This window comes from Meleagris gallopavo, chromosome 10 (assembly GCF_905368555.1).
Source record: "Meleagris gallopavo chromosome 10, MGAL_WU_HG_1.1, whole genome shotgun sequence".
Lineage (NCBI taxonomy): Eukaryota > Metazoa > Chordata > Aves > Galliformes > Phasianidae > Meleagris > Meleagris gallopavo.
In genome coordinates, this window is record NC_139413.1 from 4,486,298 (window position 1) to 4,509,072 (window position 22,775).

Genomic DNA, 22,775 nt, shown 5'->3' on the forward strand with positions numbered 1-22,775 from the left:
AACTTTACACCGGACAGATTTATGCTCAGGGATGCTCTGTTTGTGAATGAGATGCAGGAGGAACAGGCTCGCCATTCATGGCATAAGGTCAAGTTCCCCAGCACTGCTCGGTCCGAGGGCTGGGGTCACAGTGCAGAGCAGGGCTGCCCCATTTGCTGCCCCATTTGCTGCCCCACCGGCCCCAGGGACGTTGCTGGGCCCCGACATCTGTCCCAGCACACAGCAGTGCAGAAGCACACGTGGCACGGGTGGGCCGTGGGAGCAGCAGATGGCATGGGCTGGTGGGCCACCGACCCAGGGCAGCGTTGACCCCGGGGTGAAAGGCTGAGCATCTCCCATCACCCATCCCCTGAGCCCCTTCGAAGCAAGTGCTGATGCATTAATCTTCGTGACTGACAGAAACAAACTGCAAATGGAAGGTTCCACGGGGAACCTTTATTTATTTGGAACCGAAACGCCGCTTAAAAACATAAAGTTAAGGGCTCTCTTTGATTTCGTTCATTCATCAGAAGCGTTGCTGCTCAGTGGCATTTCTTTCCTCCCTAGAGCAAAAGCACGTCAGCCCCGAGCACAGCCCTGCAGGACAGTGAGGAGTGCTGCAGTAAATAATGAACTGGACTTGTGCTTCCCCTGCACAACCTTCCTGACCTGCTTACCACTACTCAGGGTGCTGAGCTGGCTGGGCAGGGTGAATGCCTCCACATCGGGACACTTCCCAAAGCCATCACGCAGAGGGGTCAGGCTGCTGTGTGCTTGTTGGTTGTTTTTTTTTAAAACCACACAAGCTAATGCTTTAAGAGTGTCTTGATGGAATCAGGGAAATTGGATTGTCCCCCCATTTGCTGGCCTAAAACAAGCCTTTTTTTATTTATCCCATTAGAGGAACACAAGAAAAACCTTTTAAATGTCACTAAAATTTCCCCTGCATTGCAAAACCCAGTCAAAAGGGTTTTAATTTTCCCCGAGACCTCTTAAGTAATGCAGCGTGTCAAGGTTTAATACATTGCGGGTAGGGGATTGTCTGCAGCCTGTGCTGTTCCACCAGGGTGACTCCGGAGGGTCGGTCCTGTTTGCTGGATGGGATCCTCGGCCACGCTGAGCTCCCCAGCCTGCAGCACTGAGGTCGGTTGTGGTGGTGAGGAGTGAGATGGGGTAATGGGACCGGATGGATCTCCCTTTGGGGTCCCCGAAAATGCAGTGGTGCTGGTCCATCACCTGTCATTTCGGTCTGTGAGTTTGGGTGCTGTGGTTTTGTGAGTGCCTATAATTTATAGGCTTTACTTATTTATTTACGAGGACTAAAGAGACTTGGCAAGAGGCACTTATGTATGCTGATACGAGGCTCCGAATTCCCCTGGAGTATTTAATATGACAGACATCAGCTTAATACCAGGGATGGAGCCCAGAACTGACAAGTGGAAGCACACAAAGCCTTCGTGCTGTGAGAGGGCTGGATGAGGCTCCATCCAGCAGCCCCAGCATTGGCATCTTGGTGCCCCTTGAGCTTCCCAGGGGTGCCCATTTCTGTGGCTCTCCAGGGTGTCCTAACAAGTCTGAATGTATGCAATGAAGGAACACGTGTCCAAACATCAGAGCCGGGACTTGAAGCATCCTCCAGGCTAGATGGAACCAAGGGACCAGCCGCAGTCACAAAGGGCTGTTGGCTGCGTAATTCCCCTCGTGCCCCTAGTTTTGGGAGAGATGGGGAACTGGAGGGCTATGTGTGCTTGAGCCCAAACCCACGGAGAGCTGGTGAAGGTGCAGAGCCAGGCAGAGCGAGGAAGAAGAGGGGGATCACAGCCCTTCACTGAGCCACAACAAAACACACCCCTGAGACTGAGACGCTGCCTCCCGAGCTTCCCTATAGGGCTACATAATCTGCTTTACAATACGTCCAAATTCAGCACGAAAATCAGAAAAAAAAAGGGGGGAAAAGCCCCCCGAAGGGCTGGTTATTGGAGCAAGGGCTGCGTTAAAAGGATCAGGAGGTGGGGGGCCCAGAGGGTTGGGAGGGGAGGGAATGGGATGAAGTAGCGGGTCTAATCAAATCAGTTTAAAAAGCTGCAGCCTCTCCGAGTTAACCTTGCCAATCAGCCTGTGAGCGGGTGCATGTCTGTGCACATTAAAGTGGAAGGGCGTCCTTGAACCCACAGCCCGCTCTGTCCTCACCGCAGCCCACGTGGATGCTACCGTGGTGCCCAACAGAGAGCAGCCCGGGCTCGAGGCTGCCTGCCCGTGCTTGAGCCCAGCTCAGCGCCGTGGGGCTGCTCCCCGAGGTGAGCTCGGGGGGATTAAGCCAGCAAGAGTTGGTTTAAAAAGGACAAAAAGAAGATAGGAGACAAAAGGAGCGACCCTCCCCTTGACAAATGCGGATGCATTGAGGCTGGCAGCTGTGAGATGCATTACTAACCTCCGCTAATGACTGAGGGCACAGAAGTCACTTTAAAATAAATATTCACTAGGAATTACACGGGTAATCTAAAGGGATTATCCTGCTGCCTTAACAGGTCCATAAACTAAACGCTAAATGGTCTACACAAGTGTTTGCATTAATTCTGACCTAAATCAACCCTCCTGCTAAAAGCCAGATTCAGTTTTGGAAACGGAGTGTCTGCTTTCAGTTAGCATGCTTGTGAATGTCCCCAGATCCTTGCTTTCCTGGAGGAAAAGCAGGATGGAGCTGCTGGAAGCCACAAGTGTGCCTGCAGGTGGGAGTGCTCCAGTAGAAACGTGTGTCCAGAACAGAGGTACCCACATCCCAAGCGTCAGCTCCAGCACGTGGCACCCAGCATGGGGAGAAGGGTCAGAAGAGCGATGCTTGGGGCACATGCTTCAGCCCTTTGGATCTCTGTAATCCTTCCAATCCGCAGCCCCCAGCCTATAGAACCAGCCAACGCGTGTACCTCTGCAGACAGCTGAGCTCAGAACACAGCAAGACTGAGGAGAGGACTCAATGATCAATATGGGTCCCCTGCAACTTGGAATACTCCATGATTCGCTGGGAGCTCGGGCAGTAGGAGTGGAAGAGCTGTGTGCAGGCAGTCAGGCCAGTGCTCCAACGAGTTTACTTAAAGTCCAATGCCACGCAAACATTTAACAGCAAATACAGATCAGATTCCTTCCCTCCTGAAATACATATTGTTGTGAGCTCCTACACCTATGCTAGGGAAAAATTAACAGACAAAAACCAAGACTTCTGTTTTAAAAGAAGATGAATGTTCCCCTGTGTACGGGAACTGCTGAACTTCTGATTGATCACCCGAGGAGAGCAATTAGTCAGCCCTGGGAGCACAGGTGAAGGCAATTCACCTGTGCTGCTGGAAGGCGTGGAACCTGGCTGCACCTCTCCTGGACCCCATTTAAGAGCTGACTGCCAGTAGGGAAGGATCTCTTCTGGAGATTCCTTCTTTGGAGTTTTACAGCAAGCTCAGGACATGGGTAAGCATTCTATTGATTCTCTTTTGGTGTAATAACCTGCTTAGCCAAACTCTCTGGTATATTTCATAATTATAACATCTGTACATTCATTGATTATACACCCTTCCTCTATAAATGAACAGTTTGCAAGTTTTCTTCAGATACTGTAAAAGGACGGCAACGAGGAGTGAATCCTCATTCATCTGCATGAGCCTGAGAGCATCGCTTCAGCCTGCACTAAGCCCTGCTCTAAAACATAACTTCCTTAATAGCTGCAGAGCAGACCCAGTTGCTCTTTTCCCTCCTGGTCCCAGCTGGCAAGGTGTGATGTCAGCCAGGTGTAGAAGCAACCCAGCAGACAGCAGCCCCGTGGGACAGGCTGCCAGCACAGCACTGCTCAGCTGAGATAACCCCAGCAGCAAGTGTACGTGCACTTATTTGCCAAGGAAGTCCAAAGCCTTCAAGAGGGACTCAGAGCAGGGCGGGATGTGAATGGACAGAGACCACATCCATGTATGCATCAATGGGAACGGCGGCGGGACCAGCTGCAAACACTCCCAGCTCCTGAAGCAGCATTGTGGGAGAGCTCTGCTATGGAGAAGCACAGAACCATTTGAGTTGGAAGGGACCCTTAAAGGCCATCTGGTTCAACCCCCTGCGCTGAGCAGGGACACCCACAGCTTCAGAGCCCATCCAGCCTGACCTTGGCTATCTGCAGGGATGGGGCATCGCCACCTCTCTGGGCAGAATGGGTGGCTGCAGACTCCTCCTCCTTTGGGAAATCTACTCTGTTGTTGGCAAGACAAAAAGTTTGAAGCCTTCCTTTTAATGCTCCTTCCTCCAACCGCATGACCCCATGAAGGGAGCAGTCCCCAGGTCCCTGTGATTTTATGCAGCTGGAGTGGAGCAACTGTGCTCCAGCATAAAATTCCAAGATAGACAGCTTCCCTTGGTGGCTTCTCACACCTTGAGTGCTCAGGAGACAATACCCTTCTCCGAGAAGAGGCACAGTGCTACCGAGTGATGGTACATATTAATTTCTAAAAGAGGATTTTAATCATGCAACGTCCTCTGCAGTCGCACAGAATTTAATCTCATTGCTGACAGTGGGTGATGGGGGAGCATGTTAAGTGGAAAAGTTGTATTCCAGCCCTCCCTGCAGATGTGTGCTCCCCCCAGGAGGATGGCACAACCCGCCACAGTCTCTCCCTGCTGAGCAGCCCTGGCTGAGGACCCCCAGCAGACACACAGCGTGTTCCCAACCTCCTGTGCCAGGCTCACCTACACGTACTAACACGGTTAGCGTTTATCAAAGCTTACTTCACAAATATGGATTTATTAATCTACGCAGGACCTGGGATATATGCACATAATACTGCCAGGTTACTGAGACAGAACATCCACCCCCTGGCTGGTGGCTCAAGGTCAAGCAAGGAATGCAGCCCACAGTGGGATTAGCTTCAGGATGCTGAGCTCCTCACGCTGTGCTGCAACCATTAGGACATGCTGTCCTTTGCCACACGAGGTCTTCCCCCCTTCTAATGAGATCTGCTCTCACCTAAGCCAACATCTAAGAATCCCGCCTTCTCTGAGTAACGCGGGAAGGGAAAAGAACCCAGAACCAAAGCCTGAAAGCCGTGAGCTGAAATCCCCCATAAATACATTTGAAATTACGGCAACCTAAGTGATGGCTTGAGCAGAAAGCAATTCACAGAATCACAGAACGGCTCCTGTTGGATCACTGAGCTCCAACCCCTGCCCAGAGCCCATCCATGACCTGGGGCACATCTGGGGATGGGGCACCACAGCTCCGGGCAACCAGTATTCCATATAATCACTGCAGAGAAATGAAAAAAGACACATATTTTCAGGAGATACGTTTTGGATGCCGGGTAAGTTGCTCACAAAACTCCTGTAACAACTCTTGGGAGGTACAAGAGCAACGTTGAGCTATCTGCAGATAAAAACAAGGTATGAGGCAACGGATCTACTGACTCTACAATCCTGAGGAATCTGAAACAACGCAAACGTTTTGCTTTTGGACACAATAACCATGTCAGCACTGTGGGAAGTGAGGGGTCTGAGTGAGAGCTGCACGGGTACATCTGATGGAACAGCTTTTAGAAGATACAGAATCCTGCAGAAAATCGTGGTTTTCCAACCCTACCGACCCTGTGATTCTGTGGCAGTCCACTGTGCACACTTGTGATTTATGTCCTGAAACGCATGGTACGTTCTTTGTGCTCCCAGTCCACTTGGAGCAGGGGCAGAAAACATCTCCCTTCCTAAGCGTGTCACTCATAAAGGCAAAGAAACGCCTTTTTATTTTCCCCCTTCCAAACACAAATCCATCGTGAGAGGGACAGCGGGAGCACGGCCAACCCCAGCACACCCACCCCAACCTGCAGCCACTGCACAGCCCTAATGCATGCAGCCCTCTCCCAAACCGAGCGCATCCCTTAATGCGTGGAGCCCGTTAATGCGTCCTATTTTCCTGCATTAACCAAGCAAACGTTACAAAGTGGGTCCCTGTCACAGCCTGACCCATTTTGAGAGCCCACCCGAGCCAAACTGACTTTCATTTCTTAGCAAAAAAAATAAAAAATAAAAAAATAAAAACAGGGCTTCAATAAAAAGCAACCAGTTGCAGCCTTGCAGGATTAGTTGGATGAACCCGTCAGTGGATATAATCAGCTTAATGGCAACAAAGATCACAGCACAGGGAGTGCAGCTGTGACACTCAGGCATTGCACCGAAGGGACAGGTTTGCACAGGGCTGGGCTGCTCTCCTTGATTTTCAGCCTTTTTTCCTCTCTCTCTCCAGCCAACAGCCCCATCAACATGAAAGAATTAAGGATGGGAAGGGGTAGGGTGGAGCAATTTACGTCTGTGGGTCAGCATGCTTACACAGCTGCATATAATTCAATTAAATGGACAAATAAAGCAGTGCTAGTTGTTTTCCAAACTCGGGTTAATTTTAAATTAATTCCCACTCTGCTGTGGGCTGAAGGGCTGCCTGCTGGTGCCTGAGCCAGAAGCACTGGTTTTGAGGCATCTTAATTTATGGCTTTTGCCAGGAAAGCCAGGCACCAGCCACTAAGTAAGCAGCTACACCTTAATCTTTGTGTAGACTTGTCAAATGGTTTGGGTTAGAAGGGACCTTAAGGAACATAATATTGTTCCAACCCACTGCCATTAACCATTCTGCTTCTGGGGCTTGGGGTTTCCCCCAGGCAAAATCCCTGGTGAATGCAGGTGATGTAGGTGGGGATATATATACAGATGTTGCATGAATCTGTTATCTAGAGGAAACTGACGGGTAGATGTGGCACAAGGATGAGCTTATTGAGTGGAAACCATCCCAGTACAGCTTGCTAAGGGCTTCTGGGTTTTGAAGTCCTTAAAATCAATCGGTGCCCGCAGATCCACGGCACCTCCCATAGATAACAGGTGCCTCAGTCAGAGCTTCCCTTGCTTTCTCCAAAATGCCCATTCAACACTCACTGCCATCCTCCCCACCAGAAATACCTACATTTCAGCAGTTCTGAGTGTACATAATTTGTAAAGTGCTGGGCAAATAAGCACGCTCTTAAAGGAAAACCTTATTGACAGACTACCTGGCACTGAGCTCACAACCCACCAGGAACGTCAGGAGGCCAGATTTGCACACGTCAAGTCCATCACCTTCGGATGCTCTCAAAGTTTTGCTTTTTGTGACTGTACCAAACGCATCTCTGGAGCCATTACAGGAATTAGTTGGAAAGGGTGGGGGAGAAGGAGGAGCGCTTAGGAACGGCCATACACCCCTATGAGGACATTTAGAAGCATCTGGCTCTGAGATATTAAGAAAGGGGGAAAAAAAATTAATCACGTTGGCTAGGAAAAAAAACCTGGCATCAGCACAGCCACCTTGTCATAAGGCAGATATTAATAATGTGAGCCTCCAGGGAATGCTCTGACATCTGAAAGATCCGCTTGCTGGCTATCACAACGCGCGCAGCTTTAACTGATGCCTTTTTGAAACCTCCTGAATCTCAGTCTTAAGCACTGCTTAGGAATTTTTTTTATTTTTTTTGCAGCAAAGTGAAACCTTCAGTGTTAAAGATCAAACGTTCAACGCATTACTCTCTTTCCTAGGTGTTAAAAAGTGTGTGCAAGGGAAAGCAATGCACCTTGCTGCTTTTAACCATGGCCACAGCAGAACGGAAGAACGCCCAGAAAGTGGATGCAGAAACACTGGATACTGGAGCTGTAGTTAGCAGGTGAGTAGGATGTTAGGAAAACAACATGGTGCGTTTAAGAAATGCACAGATGTAGCTCTGAGGGACACGGTTTAGTGGGTAACATTGGTGGACGGTTGGACCTGGTGATCTCACAGGTCTTTTCCAACCTTAATGGCTCTATGATGCTAAAAGGCTGCTTTTCTAAAGACACTTGCACACCTTGTCCCAATCAAGGGGGACAGCCAGAGCCTGGGGATCCCCCCAGTGCGAGGATCTCCTGACACAGCATCTAAAACAGAAATCCCCAGGGTTTGAGTAGGACCTAAAGTTGGTGACACAAAAACAAAGCTTTAATGCTAACGACTCACTGAGCAGCAGCAACAGCTAGAACTTGCATTTTCAAGAAAATGTACTTAATGAACAAAACACGGCAAAATTCTCTCTTTTTTTCTCTCCTATTACTTCTGCAGAGCTGCAGAAAGCCTTCCCTAATGCCTTGAAAATGAACCACGATAAAGGAGCCATCAATTTGCTTGAAGAGCACTGCTAAGAGGAACCCACAACACAACCTCATGTGGATTTTCTCATCTCGTGGACCATCCATGACCACCTCCTACTCCAACCAACTCAAACATAGCAGCAGCTACAAAGGACAGAACAATGATTGAAAAACACAGAGGTGGGTCTCTGTGGGGATGCTGGCATAGAAACTAACAAGCAGTCACATCAAATAAGATGGGTTGCAGCTGGCAAGCCTAGCTGGGCAATTCCCTAGCTGGGGAGTATCACTAAGGCACATTTAGGAGCAGCAAATTCTGATGTTGAAGTGGATGCTGACCCCCTGGAGAGCAGCTGGGCACAAGGTGGAAAGAGCATCCCTAAAGAAAAGCAGGGCCACCGTGAGTGCCACTGTCTGCTCAGATTTAGGAACCATTCTGCAGCCTGTTAAATCACCCTGTCCCAAGAGGAAACATTTTCTGCCCGGGGTACAGCTGTGATACATTCCTATGCAAATGAATCAATTTTCTCTTTTCCTCTATGAAAAGTCTCCCATTTTTTCCCCATCGCTGAATTTATCTCCCCGTGGACCTGATAGAAACCAACACCGATCAAAGAAAGGGATGCATTCAGCCCAGAGATACGTGTAGATAAAAGTCCCATTGATTTCAGTAGGGAATTCACAGGTTTACCCTTCATCAGAAGCCCTTGGTAACGACACCCTACCAGCTTTCAAGCCCTCAGTGTAAGAGGACCTTGCCATGACTCAGAGTCACTGCTGGCACTGCCTTTGGAAGCACTGAGCCAAGAATGCCATTTTTCTGCTGATCTCTTTTTCCTCCTTACTTACTTCCATTCCCTCAACCTTTCTGACTGCCCTACCTGTCGCACTGCATTTGGTGCCAAGAGGGACTCTTTGGGATGGGGACAATGTTTGCTCTTGCCTGATGCCCTGACTGGCACTGCTACCAGCTGCAACAAGGAGCTCAGGACAAAACCAACCTATCAACGTGCCTGTCCATGTTTCTCACAGTTTCTCTGCGATTTGTGTAGTTGTTCTTATGTAAAATGACACGCAAATTCGTGAAGCGTTCCGTATTTTTTCCACCCTCAGCAAGTTTGCTGATGATACGAAGTTGGGAGGATTGGCTGACAAGCCTGAAGGCTGTGCTGCCATTCAGCGAGACCTGGACAGGCTGGAGAGCTGGGCACTAAGAAACCGGATGAGGTTCAACAAAAGCAAGTGTAGGATCTTACACCTAGGGAGGAATAATTGCATGCACCAATACAGGCTGGGGGATGAGCTGCTGGAGAGGAGCTCTGCAGAGAGGGACCTGGGCGTCCTGGTGGACGACAGGTTGGCCATGAGCCAGCAGTGTGCCCTCGTGGCCAAAAAGGCCAATGGCATTCTGGCGTGCATTAAGAAGAGCGTGTCCAGCAGGTCGAGGGAGGTGATCCTCCCCCTCTACTCTGCCCTGGTAAGGCCTCATCTGGAGTACTGTGTCCAGTTCTGGGCTCCCCAGTACAAAAAAGACAGGGATCTCTTGGAAAGAGTCCAGCGGAGGGCCACAAAGATGGTGAAGGGCCTGGAGCATCTCCCCTATGAAGAAAGGCTGAGTGAACTGGGTCTGTTTAGCCTTGAGAAAAGACGACCGAGAGGGGACCTGATCCAGGTTTATAAATATCTGAGGTGTGGCGGCCATAGCGGTGAGGCCAGTCTCTTTTCAGTGGTACGTGGAGACAGGACGAGGGGAAACGGACATAAGCTGCAGCATAGGAAGTTTCGCACGACTGTGCGTAAGAACTTCTTCACAGTGAGGTGATGGAGCACTGGAACAGGCTGCCCAGGGAGGTTGTGGAGTCTCCTTCTCTGGAGATATTCAAGTCTCGCCTGGACGCCTACCTGTGCGACCTGGTGTAGGGAACCTGCTTTGGCAGGGGGTTGGTCTCGATGATCTCTAGAGGTCCCTTCCAACCCCTACAATTCTGTGATTCTGTGAAATCCAGAGCTGCTCTGTATTACTACGTACGTGTGCACAAGAGAGCCACATGAGCTGATACAGACAAAAAGGAAAAATAAGATGATGTAATACAGGTCAAAATGAATGATTCCCACATATGCTCTAGTTCACATCATCTTCAGTTTTAGACTCTAATAGATACACGTTCATAAACCACAACGTAAAGACTGATGACTCCAAGCTGCTGTGGTTTAGCAAGCTGTTTCTTAGCAGCTGATGAGTGCAGCTGACCACATCCACACTGAACTTTTCCATCCAAGGAGAGAAATTAACGAGCAGAAGTCAGCAGAGCTCCCAGCTTTTCTGCTGCTGCAAAACATTCCGCTGCGAACGCTGTCATGGCTGGCATTAACCTCGTTGCTTTGCAATTAGGGCTGGAGGTGTGGGTGCTCACAACCACCTCCTCTTGTTCAACAACAAGTGCTCGGTTATCAAGCTATGAAGAATCGATCACCTGCAATTGCTGAGCCCTGACTTCACACGGCTCTTCCGAGTTGGACCACAGGAATTTAAAGTGCAATGCTCAATTTCACACCGCTTCAGAAGGCAAATTGCCATGTAATCGGTGAGCATCGCTCGGAAATATCCTGACAGCAGCAGAGGGAATAGGACAACACAGAGAAGGCAACGGGATCTGGCTTCAGCCTCAGATTTCATCTGAGTGCGGCTGTGATTAAAGCTTGAGTTCAGAAAGAAAAAGGAAAGAAGAAGAAGCTGAAATTTCCCGCAGGCAGGTAACCTGCCCCTGGCTGAGCCCATGCAGCTGGGGAGCTTTTCCTGCAGCCTGCTGCTTTCTGAAATGCTTCTCTGTGTTGCAGAAAGCCAGCCACTCACGACTCCTTCCTTTCCGTTTTCCTTTCTGTTCATTAATCACTACCTTGTTTTGAGTGCCCAGCTGAAAGGGTGACATTTCTCACTGAGCACCAAGCCAGGGCACAAAAACAGCTCTGAAGCTGGGGCCTTCCTCCTCTCCATGCACACACAGCCACCTCCAGCCCCACCTCCAGCCCCACCTCCAGCCCCATGCCAGCCCTACCCTGCTGGTCTGCATCCAAGCCGGGGCTGCTGGTGACACACCAGACCTCCGAAACCAGCCTGGCTAACAATAACCTTTAGCACTATTCCCATTCCTTCCCCTTTCTTTCCGAAAATACTGCTGGATGTACAATAAAGGAAGGAAATATTGCAGAAGGAAAAAGAGAAAATCAATTCAAATAAATTTGCAAACCGTTCTGCTAGAGCATCTCACTTAGAGCAGCCACTTCTTAGTTCTCGGGCGAGTAATTGCAGTATGATCACAGCACTAACACCGTGCATGGAGGAGGTGACAACATTTTTAGGGGTATTTATTGGAAGCACACTAAATTCAAGACTGTACCCCGCAAATTAATTTTTGAGGGTGGCAAAAGTCAGCTGGCTAGGGCTGTTATTGCTAACAGCTAGAAAAGAGCCACTTAATCACTTTGCATTTTTATTTGTAGAAGATAAAGAAGCATTTCTTTCCCTAATAGTTTCATGCTTGTTTCATCTCATTTCATCCGGACTGCGAGATCTGTTTAATTTCATTTGATCCGTTTTCTCAGGGTCTTAGAACTACCATATTTTTATAATCTTGTTATATCCGTGAGATAAAAAACAATTATTTGCCCCATCATTTCCCAAATGGGAAAACAAGACGGAAAGAAATCGAGTGACTTGTTCAAGGTCATGCAGGATTCTGTAGCAAAACTGGGGAATTAGAAACCTGAACTCAATTCTTAATGCAGCCATAAAGGGAACTTCTCCACTGAAGCAACAGGGCTTCTGTAGACTTTGGCTGCTGGTTCTGAACATTTCAAATAGCTGGTTTGTATTACAGGTGTGTTTCTATGATGAGAGAAAAGAATTGTAACATCCGTATTTCAAATTTTTGCTCCAAAACCTTATCAGAGCTATGATTCAAGTTACAGGGAAATACCCATTCCAAAGTTCAGCATATGCTGGTGCAATACAAGAACTGTGCTGCACGATGGTATGCCTGTATTACTCTGCTAGCTTCTATAGCAACATGGAAGGTGCAAGAGAAATTACTCAAAAACCTGACTATTAGACCAGAGGTGAAGAGATCTTCTGATTTTTGGCAAGCCAGGTGTTAACAGGTGCTTTAGCCTTATCCAGCATTAACGGGGAGGAGGGAGCACAGCAACCAGGCACTGGCTGCGCCCGAGCTGCACTTTCCATCTCACTTCCAAGCTGTGCTGAAGTACACTGGCAGAACAACATCCATCAGAGATGTACCGACTGCTGACCACAGCAATATTTGTCCTCTACAAAGAGGATACGAGCAGAATAGTTGAATCTGCATAAATATTGCATTAATAACAAACGGACTGGGTGAAGATAGCATTTTAATACTGAGCACCAGCTGAAGTACCTACCTTCAGAGTTCAGAGAAGCTTCTTAGGTTGCTGAATACTGCAGTGCTCGTGAACAGGGCAGAGCTGCCGTAATGCCACAGGTCTCAGGTTAGGGCCTTCCCCTGGGATCATCCCCTGGCCACCACCAGCACATACAGCGCCATACAGACAGAGGGGACATCTCACAGCTCAGAGCAGTGACACTCCATTTCTGATGAACAGGTGAAATCCCATTTCTTTTGGCTTCTCTAACACGACAGATCTACCTTGGTGTTTATTTATATTTCCCTCTTCCAACGTTCCCCTCTCCTCTTCTGTAAACACGCTATAAATACAGACTTGGCATGCAGCTCAGCTCACCCATCCTACAGGTCTTTCTGTGGACAAGCTGTGATTTAGCTCCAGGTTCCTGTAAGCCTGAGCAACTTCTTCCAACCTCCGTCAGCACTAATGTGACACGTGCCCTTGCGCCTCACATCCGAGAGACCCGTACCTGGAGGAACCGAATCCAAGTTCCAGCGTGACTCATGTGGGCTTCTTTATGGGCTTCCTCCTGCTGCGGCTCCCACGAGCCCTTTATGGGCTCCTCGGGGTTTTGGAGGAACGCTGACGAAAGTCACCCTATCCCGTACATGCCACAGGACGCTGCCCTTAACAAGACCAAGACCTCTGACCAGTGTCAGATAATCCGTCACTATAAGCTCCTTGTATCCAAGCCAGATATTTATTGCTATTGATCTGCCTGGTCCCAGCGAAAGACTTTTGTTCTCCCAACCCGGGACTTTGACCTCAATTAAGTTATGAATTTCAATCCGATAGACTGCTCCACTTACCCTGCTGCTCTCCCTGACTGGATTAATTAGAATTAGCTAGGCTGGGAGTCACCCCGAGCGCCTCATGGATCATGTTATTTTAATAATAAATAAAGAGACGGCAGCAGCATACAAGGAAGGATTCTGAAAGATTGTTCATCCAAAAGCATCACTCAGAACCTGCCAATACTAATTTCTCTGAGTTTGATTACCTCATTTACTTCTTTTTATTTCTATTCATTAATTGAGTTTTATCCCCCATTACTTCAGCTCCCCAAATGTGCCCTTCCTATAAAGGAACCAGACACGCACTTTGCCGTTCCAAAGTTTTATTGCTGCAGCTCATCAAAAGTATAGTTAGCAGGAATGGAATAGTCATTAAGCATTTAATAATCTAATAGTGCTGAGAAAATATATATATAATAGGGGAAGGGGAATGGGGAGGGACGAGGCAACCCTGCCCAGTGCCACAAAGTGTGCGCTAAGCACTCTTCCTACAGATGGTTAATTGGCTGGTGGACAAAGCTGAGCATCTTCAAGGAGGTAACATCTAACACTGGAGAAAATTCATCTATCAATTAGGATATTTTTTGACAGCACAAGAATGCCTTTGGAACGAGACTAAAACGGGTTGAATATCAAAGAAATTTGATTGGCAAGGGGAAGTTTTTGAACTGGTGAGTCGAGGCCTGATAGCTACATTATCCTTATTACTTCTCTTTCCATATAAAAGCAATTACATACTCGAAGATGTCGGGTTGCCCAGGACTGTACTGAAATGGATTGTCTCAGCCAGTCATGTCACAGACATACTACGAAGTTATTGACCCAGAAATGAACACTTATTTGTCACGCTCATTTTAATGTTTAATTGGCTGGAACAGGAGAAACAGATTTAGATGATGGAAGTTTACCAATTTCTCAAGCGTTGGAACTCAGCTTGCAGATAGCCAGGTCCTGACCTGAGAACAAACACAGCAGAAAGCTTCAAAGCGCCTTCCAGCTTCACCTGTGTTCAGGCCTTCATTTGGTGAGAAACCTTTCTTAGGACAAGGTGATCAATTCCAGCCAAGCTGAGCTGATTACAGGGGTAAAGGCTGAATAGGAATAAAAGATGAACGCACGCAATTGCTGGTGGTCATTCCAAGGGATTTGTGCGAGCCATCTATGGTACCACCAGCTCTGTGTTCAGGTAGTTAATAAGCAAAAAGAAGGCACTAAAAGAAAGAGGAGGAGTAAGAAAGCACCATTACACTGCTTTGTGAAATTTCATACTGCACTTGCAGCCGGGTAACAGAGAGAGCAACATCTGAAAGAAAACACGGATGAGTTGATGGTTGGACTAGATGATCTCACTGGCCTATTCCAACCTTAATGATTCTATGGAAGAATTAGAAATGATTCAAGGAGGTTGTAGCAGAAATGCTGAGTCGGGGTTTGAAGCAGTGACTGAGCACCTGGTGGAAGGCAGGGCCAACCCAGGGGAGCTCAGCTGGGTGCAATGAACCTGAGTGACCAGAAGGGCTGGAGCCAGGATCCACCCCTTCCCTGACCTCATTTAAGGGCTGGCAGTGGAGGTGTGGGCATTTCTCTTTGAAGATCCCTGCCTAGCTGAGGCCTTCTGAAGGTAGGCAGCTCTTTTCTTTCATATCTACATCTGTGGCTGCTGCGATTGGGCTTGTTCTCATTTGGTGTAGTCAATGACTTTGCCACCCTGCTATTATTATGGCTTTTTCCATCTCGTTATAGAGGTGCAAAGTTACTAGACAGCTTCCAAGAGGGGTACAACTAAATGAGTAATTTACAATTAAACTTCTCAGTCTGAAAAACGTGATTAAGAGGGCTTGAGGAGGCTGATGAAGTCAACAACAGAACAGAAAAGGCAAGTGGGGAAACAATTACTGTTTCTCATGACAGTTGAGTGATAGGCTATCACGTGAAATACTTGTGGCAAGCGGAAGCAAACGCACAGCTAAACCACAGAACTACACCTGGCACAGAAGGCTGAGATCCAAATAGTTGGGAGAGAAACTTATCAAAGAAAAATCCAGGAACACAAAGAAAACAGAAGCGATTCAGGAGCCTCCAAGCCATGGATTTCAGGTAAATACATTAAAAAATCCTTTCTGCTTACGCTGTTCTGTCCACTTAGCATGCACTATTCCTACTGCTGGAGACATGCTACTGTGCTAGGAGTCCTGCATTGACTGGTACAACTGCTGTGGAAAAGAAATATAGAAATCAAGGGATAGTAATCTCCTAAATGAGCTCTGCCATTTTAAGTTCTGTTTTGTCACTTATAACCCATGAATCCAAGCAACAGGTGTGAATTAGTCCAAATTTAACTTAAAATCTTTATAAAAGACAAGAAAAAATTACTGCCCTGGCATTCAGAGTGGTGGAACAAAGTCCATCTCGTTTAGAAAAGCTAGGAAAAGTTCTCTGCATCAAAGCCAGCAAATTCAAGATGTCCCAACAACGAGTTTGGCATCTGTTAGCCAAACAGGAAAAGATAACTGACAATGTATGAGTACAAAATTCCATTTGGGAAGCAAGATCAGACTTCTCATACTGAAAAGTCCTTAGGAAGAAGGTCACTGGTGGAATTTAGCTCCTTCAGAACAGGGAAAGCTGAATGCAAATACTCCAGGAACTATCTCTCCTAAGCAAAGAGTAGCTGGTTGCTTGGCAAAGGCTGTTTCTCCAGCACAGCCCAATGCCTGGGATATAGGAAATGAAGCAAGACTACAGACCATTCCAACGTGATGCATCCACCTGAAAAACCAGCTTGGCTGCCAGTGGTATCCTGTTTGTGCAGCTAACCAAATACCTTAATGAGGGGCTAAAGCAGTTCCAACAATGCCTTCACAAATTACAGGGACTTAAACATGTGCTTATGTCAAAGATGACCCTGGGACAAAGGGGCTTGGGACCATCTCATGCCTTCCTAGGGAGGCATTTGAGGTAAGGCTGATTCCTGCATCTACAAAGACAGACACAGTAAGGAATAAGTCCTCTCTTCCAGCTCTGCAACACAGCGTGCCAGCCAACACAGTGCCATGCACGTCCACCTAACGGCCAGCTGCTGCTGGCTGTCCCTGTGAGCACTCTCAGATTGCAGCCATCACACACCAGCGTGGCCCTGCTGAGTGCCTGCTCCTATGGAGGAACAAGATGATGCCCACGTGCCACACAACCTCACAGGGACTCACAGAAACCCTGTCCTTGGATTTAATCCCTGCATTCTGATTACCCTGACAGCAGCTTTAGATTTTGAGGCTCTAACTAACGGTGGGGGCTACTGCAAGTTCTTCAGGACTGGTTCTTGGACCTCACTTTTTCAAATGCTGGTTTTGCACGGTGAGGTTGAAAGGGCTGCGTGGGTCCTGAAATGACCACTGGAACCACACAGAAGCCCTCAGTTGTGTCAGCCTGCTTTGCAGGCAGTGCTGCACGCGCTGCCTGAGCAGGGGTGCCAACTGCTTTGCTGCACCAGCAGTGAAGCAATGATTCATATGTCTACAGGGAGCAGAAGAAACAAAGGCTGTACATGTCAAGCTGGAAGATGCAAAGAGACAACGCAACAAAAACTCGGCATGCGCAGGCAGAAGGAAACTTCTTCTTGTCCTTATAATACACAGCTTGTGCTGCTCAGACCTGAGGTGTCTTCAGAAGCTGAAGAGCAACCCAGGGATAAGTCTCTGCATCCCTCAGCATATATTCAGAGCTGCAAATATTTTGCAAATGCTTCTGCTGAAAGGGACTTTTCTCCCAGTAGGTAAAATCAGCATCTGCTGAGTGGTGACCATTTAACATTCAACCTGCTGCCAATCTACATTCCACAGAGAGACCCGCAGGAGAGACATGGAGCAGTGCCACTTCTAATAACTGTGTGACTGGCACCATGTCAATGCTTTAATGTAGAAAGCTACCCTCTGTCACTAAGCAGATCTTTCCTTTCTCTTGGCTAATGGATTTCACACCCATTGGCAACAATGTCAAGACTGAAGGGGTATAAGCCTGCAGTCTTCTGAGATCTCCTTGGCAAAGCTGACTACAGAAATATTGAGATAGGGACTGGGGGCCGTAAGGAAAGAAGGAAACTATTGTGGTTAATAATTCTGCTCTCATTACTCAGTGCTTTGCCTTTCATCTTTGTTTAGTTTCTTCATCCGTTTGCCATTGTGCCTTCCTACTGCAGCAGTGGTCAGGTCAGCAGAACCTGCAACGTTTGCTTGCTGAGAGCATAACTATGCCAAACCTCTGCAGCAATCTGCAGATCCAGGAGAGGGTCCTCGTGCCTTTATTAGCCAAGCATTCAGCATATTTAGAGGGAAATCTATATTGGGATATTAAATGAGAGAGCTCACGGCTCAGGTATTTTTATTTTGACAAGGTTAGAATGGTCCTAACAGTGGAGTATTTTGATGGCTGGCATTTCAGCTATAGGTGCATTTGCACAGATGGGCTTGCAGAAAAGCCATTGGGCTACATGGGCGTGCACACTTTCCATGGGGAGTGGAAAGCTGTGAAAGTGCAGCCTGCGACCTGTGTCTCTTGATAAAGAACCAGCAGGATGCCTATGCTGATCTCCTCAACGCCTCTCTCACGTACAGAGAAATAGGAAGGGATGGATGCATGCTAGCTGGCTACTGCTTTATCTGCACTGCACCTCCAACATGAGGCCCATGCTGATGTAGTTCCCCTTTTTGCTGTGAAATCTGAATAAATGTAGTTAAAAAGAAAACAAGCAGGCAGTGACATGCAGACTCCTTCTGGCTTCTTTTTACTCTATACACGCGATCATTCAAGAGTCAGGCAGGAAAACACAAAGGCCATGCAAACAAAACCAACTGGCCACCAATCTTAGCAATCTTCAACACATCCGTAATTCCTACTTCATTTTTAGCTAATGGTGGAGATTAGTCTTTGGGCTTAGCAGATAGAAATCAACCTGTCTCTGCTGGGTTAGTACCATGATCTGTGGCACAGCAACCACCTCTACTACAATTGATTTTCCTTTTTGGCAACCAGTAGGCCAGTCAATAATAATGTTGTTTGAGAAGGATTGAGTCATGAGGGAGATGAACCCTCCCTGCCGTTTATTATGTTTGTATTGTCTCCATTTGAAAAGGCTTTTTTTTTTTTTTCCCCCAATGAGGATGTGAAGGTACTATGAGGGGACTGCTACTCCCCATCCCAGGCTCCAGAAGTCCTATGACTCAAAAGCACGTTGGCATGCAGATGGAGAGCTGCTGTCTGCTGGGGTTTTGGCAGGGGACTAGGAGAAAAGACAGGCTGGGGAAGCAGCCATGCTCCTTGTGCTACTCTTAAAGGAAACAAAATAGACTTCAGACAGCTGGGCTGCCTGGTGTGAATTAGTTCAACGCACAGATGCAATATTCACACAGGTATCAGAGAGCAACCAGCCCTCACTGCAGACAGCACAGGATGCTTAATGACTTTCAATGAAATTACAGGTGTGTACAAATGAATAAAATAAAGTTCACACCTACTGGCAACAAATTTCCCAACCTGCTGATTTCCAGCTGTGCTTCTCAAGTTTCCTTCCCAAGGCCCTGAGGGCCCGGGGGTGACTGGAAGACTTACTGACAACAGGTGTGAAATCTTCATACAGTGACCTGTGCCTTTACTGAAGAACTGAAAGGTCAGCAAACAAAGCAAACGGGTCAGTTAGAACTTGGATCATGACCAAAGTAGCCAAATTACAGTGCTATTTTCTATATGTAAGTATAATGCTGATAAGCTGATTACTTGAACTGCACAATGATGTGCAGGGACAGCGAGGCTGGGGCAAGTGTCGAGTTTACTGCTTTGGTGTTACAAGATACTACTTGCCATTCTTCCTCTCAATGGACAGTTATTAGACTACGATGCCCTTCATCCTTCTGAAAGCACAGGGAACACAGAGGATGCACAGCTGCACGGCAGCACAAAGCTGGGGTGCAATTTTGCACACCCAGCATCCAATGCCTCCCGCTTTCAGAACCTCCTTTCCAAGGCCAGGGCAAACACTGCAGGAAAAATTGTTGCAATTGACACTTTGACAGTGTAAAAAGGTTTTCCTTTGTCGCTTGACCTTCTGCAAGGGAAACTTATTCATGTCTTCATATATTTTAAAGCTAGAAATTGATATTACAATCATGCTGTCTGAGCTGCTTCGTAACTACTGCGTTATGAATATGCTTCCCTTCTCTTCCCTTCACCACTCAATTAAAAGCCTACGTTTTAAGCAAGCAGAGCTGCAGCGGCAGGAGGCTGTTTTCAGCTGATCCCCAGCTCTGGGTATTTCCAGCAGGGCTCCAAAACACCATACCACCACCCACTTGGAAATGGCCTCTGGCTCTGAAGATTTAGGTAATTCAACTGCATAAACGTCTCTTTTCAACGTGAAGAGAAGCCTGTTGCCTTTCTGTATATCCCTTTGCCCATGGCAGTCGGTTACCGCTTGTCAAATGTGCTATTAGAGTTAATTATGAACAATCAGAGAACTCAATGGCCGCAGCTTTTCGGTGACATTAATGAACCACCCTTCTGAAGCTGCAGCACCACCGTTTAAAGCAAAAAGCACCGGCACTCCATCACTGCAGTCCAGGAGAGTGTGGTTATTTCCAGAATCGGAGCTGTTTGGAGCATGCTGTGAAAATGAGGCAAGCTCTCCTCCTGCTCCAAGCTGTCTGGTTAACAACAAAGAGTAATAGATCCAGATCCAGAGGTTTCAAGTGCTTCCACAAGATAAGCATTGCTACGGGGGAACTAAAGTAAGGCAGTAAAGAGTGAGTGAGAGAGATGTGCAGGCTGGAATAATGGCACTATTGCTTCAAGTCACCAGAGATCCCCGTGCACCTAACCCATGGTTCTTCATAGCCCACACATTAACTGACAGTGCAATTGGTAATGTGTAATAGCAGACACTGCAGTGTTTATGGCTGCTTAGGAAGCCGCAGTTTTTCCCTCTCCCTTTTTTCTTTAGGTTCCTCTTCAAAAACTCTTTCTGCTCCTTCTCTGGGTGTGAATTCTCAGAGAGTAAAGGTCAAAATAAAGAAGAAATAAACATTAGGTCATGAAGTCTCAAAATGTTATTGAAACTTATATATGGCTGAGAATAAAAATGCGCCTGCCTTCCCTGGGAACACACCTACGTGCAATGCGGGGCCTTTATAAAAATCCTCCTTTATTACCTTGGTGGAAAAAAAAAGTCAAAGATTGATTTTCTTTTTATGGCCATTATTAACCTTTTGTTACTGGCCAAAAATAAACTGGTTAGAAAATGTGCAATACATCAAGAAAAAAGAACGGAAAGAATTTAACAGAAAATTGAAGTTTGGAGAAAAATAAGACAATTCTCCCATCAGCCTTCTCTTCAGGAGTCAGACTTTACCTCCAAAGAAATGAGATAGATACCCAAAAAGTGAATTCTCTGCATGCTGTCGCAGTACAGCATTTCAAACGGAACCACCTCCCAGGCTGTCAGGTTAGAAGGGATGGGCAACTGGTGGGCCCTACCTCCATCTCATTTCAAAGGGAAGCTCTCCTCAGATGCATCTGACACACTGCCTGCTAGCTTGCTGGAAGGCTGGCTCTGGGCTGACAACAGGGCATGCCATGCCATGCCACCAGTGTGGTGAAGGTCCACTTTGTACAAACTGCCACACCACCTTCTGCAAGGCTGGTGAAGCCACCTCGCTGCTAAGAGCTTGCAAAGTTGTCAAAAGGAGAGCATCTCTGTCCAAACCGGGCAGGAGAACAAAGCCTATAAAAGCCACGCTGGTAAAGAGCAGTCAATCACCATCTGACAGAAATATGTTGAACGATTATTTCCGAACACAATCACAATTACACAGGGCAGCCCTTCATTACAGCCAGCTGACAAAATTAGGAGCATTGAGTTGTGAGTGCGGGGAGCTTCCAGCTTGCTGGCCAGAAGGAACCACTTGTTGAGCTGCAGCTGAAGCAGGGCAGCTCCCAGCCTGGTGTGTTACACTGCTGCCCCTTCGGCTCAGACACTTTTGAGCATTCTCCTGTATAGTGCTGTGAAAGAAATTGCTCTGGAGTTGGTCAGGAAGCCACAGAACAAACAGCACGCAAGTTCTATTTTCATTCCTTTCTTACCTGGCTGTTAACATCTGCAGAGTGCTGTAACAGTGCTGAAACGAGCTCCTTGTGTCCTCTGTCGCATGCCCAGTGGAGCAGAGCCCTGCCCTGCAACATCCAAGAGAAAAGTAACAAAGCTAGTCAAAAAACAGCTTGGAGAATTGCAGTTATGCTATGAATTATTGAGTACTAATAGCAGAAATACACTAATATCAGTACATAGCATCCTAGTGCTCCGGATCTGGACTTGCAGCAGCCCACGCCTGCCTATAAATCTTGATGCAGCAGTGAACAAGGTGAGCAACTCATTTATCCACTAATGGGCACTGTGAGCCAATTTCCCAACCATGGTGCCAGACCTGCAGGTGGGGCAGAAGATACCTGCAGCAGCAGCTCACCCTTCTCCTGCTGGGCATCCTTCAGCAGGGCGGCACAGGCAGACATTATTTGGAAGGAGGATAAGCAGACACAAAGCACTGAGCTTTTTAACACACTTTTTGACCCAGTGAGTAATTAATTTTTGTAACACGTAATTTTAATGTTACACTAATTAACCTTGAATTAGAATGTATTCTCTGACAATAACTTTCTGTGGAAGCACCGATGACATCGGTGGGCCATTTAATGATTTATGTTCTTGCACTCAGCATCACAACCAATGTCTAAGAGAGGGAAAGAGTGCCATTTACACATGAATCTGTAAACATGGGAAGATCTTTAATTCATCTTTAGCATCCCTAGCTCAACTCTGGCCTGGTAATTACTTAAGAATGAGGAGATTTCAGTTGGGCAAATAATGCCAACTTCCTTGTGCCTGGTTTCTATTTCAGAAGAAAGAAGCACTTTATCTGCAATATGCGCAGTAGCAATAAGTGCTTCAACTGATTATCCCTGTTTCTCTACACGTGCAGTACAGTAACAATATTCTAATTGCACAGTTCCAAATTTTGTGTGATTGCAGTGCAAAATAAAGGCATTCCTATCCTTTCCAGAAGTAACATGTTACAGATGGCTGCAACGTTTTGGTTTGCACTTGTCTCTGGTCAAGCAGAACCTTATTTTACTGATGCTCAACTTGGTCGAGTCCAATGAAGGGAACCCAGTTGCTGAGGAAGAAATGCGCTGCCCATGGTGTGAGCGTGGTGATACTGCAGCACGGTGCAAGCAGTCCCTTCCTGCAGTGCTGCTTCTGCTGTGAACGTTGCCTTTTGGACAAGACAAGAAACTGAAGCCTGATCATCTCCAGTCATTAAAAATCTCCTCGTGCTATTTGCAGGAGTATGGATTTCAAGT

The 22,775-nt window shown here is 47.2% G+C and overlaps 1 protein-coding gene across 2 annotated transcripts in view; it reads right to left on the bottom strand.

Moving 5' to 3' along the window:
- ACBD6 (acyl-CoA binding domain containing 6) overlaps positions 1-22,775 on the bottom strand; it is a 69,919-nt gene that overhangs the window by 11,780 nt on the left and 35,364 nt on the right. Inside the window, exons 6-7 of one of the 2 annotated variants that reach the window (XR_014885146.1) lie at positions 21,501-21,590; positions 13,049-21,419 (exon numbers count right to left, since the gene is read on the bottom strand). Coding sequence is in view for 1 of the 2 variants with exons in the window: in XM_085231313.1 (XP_085087439.1) it covers positions 21,501-21,590 (90 nt within the window). In the remaining variant the exon portion in view is untranslated. The remainder of the gene's footprint in view (positions 1-13,048; positions 21,420-21,500; positions 21,591-22,775) is intronic. The other variant, XM_085231313.1, reaches the window with a different exon arrangement.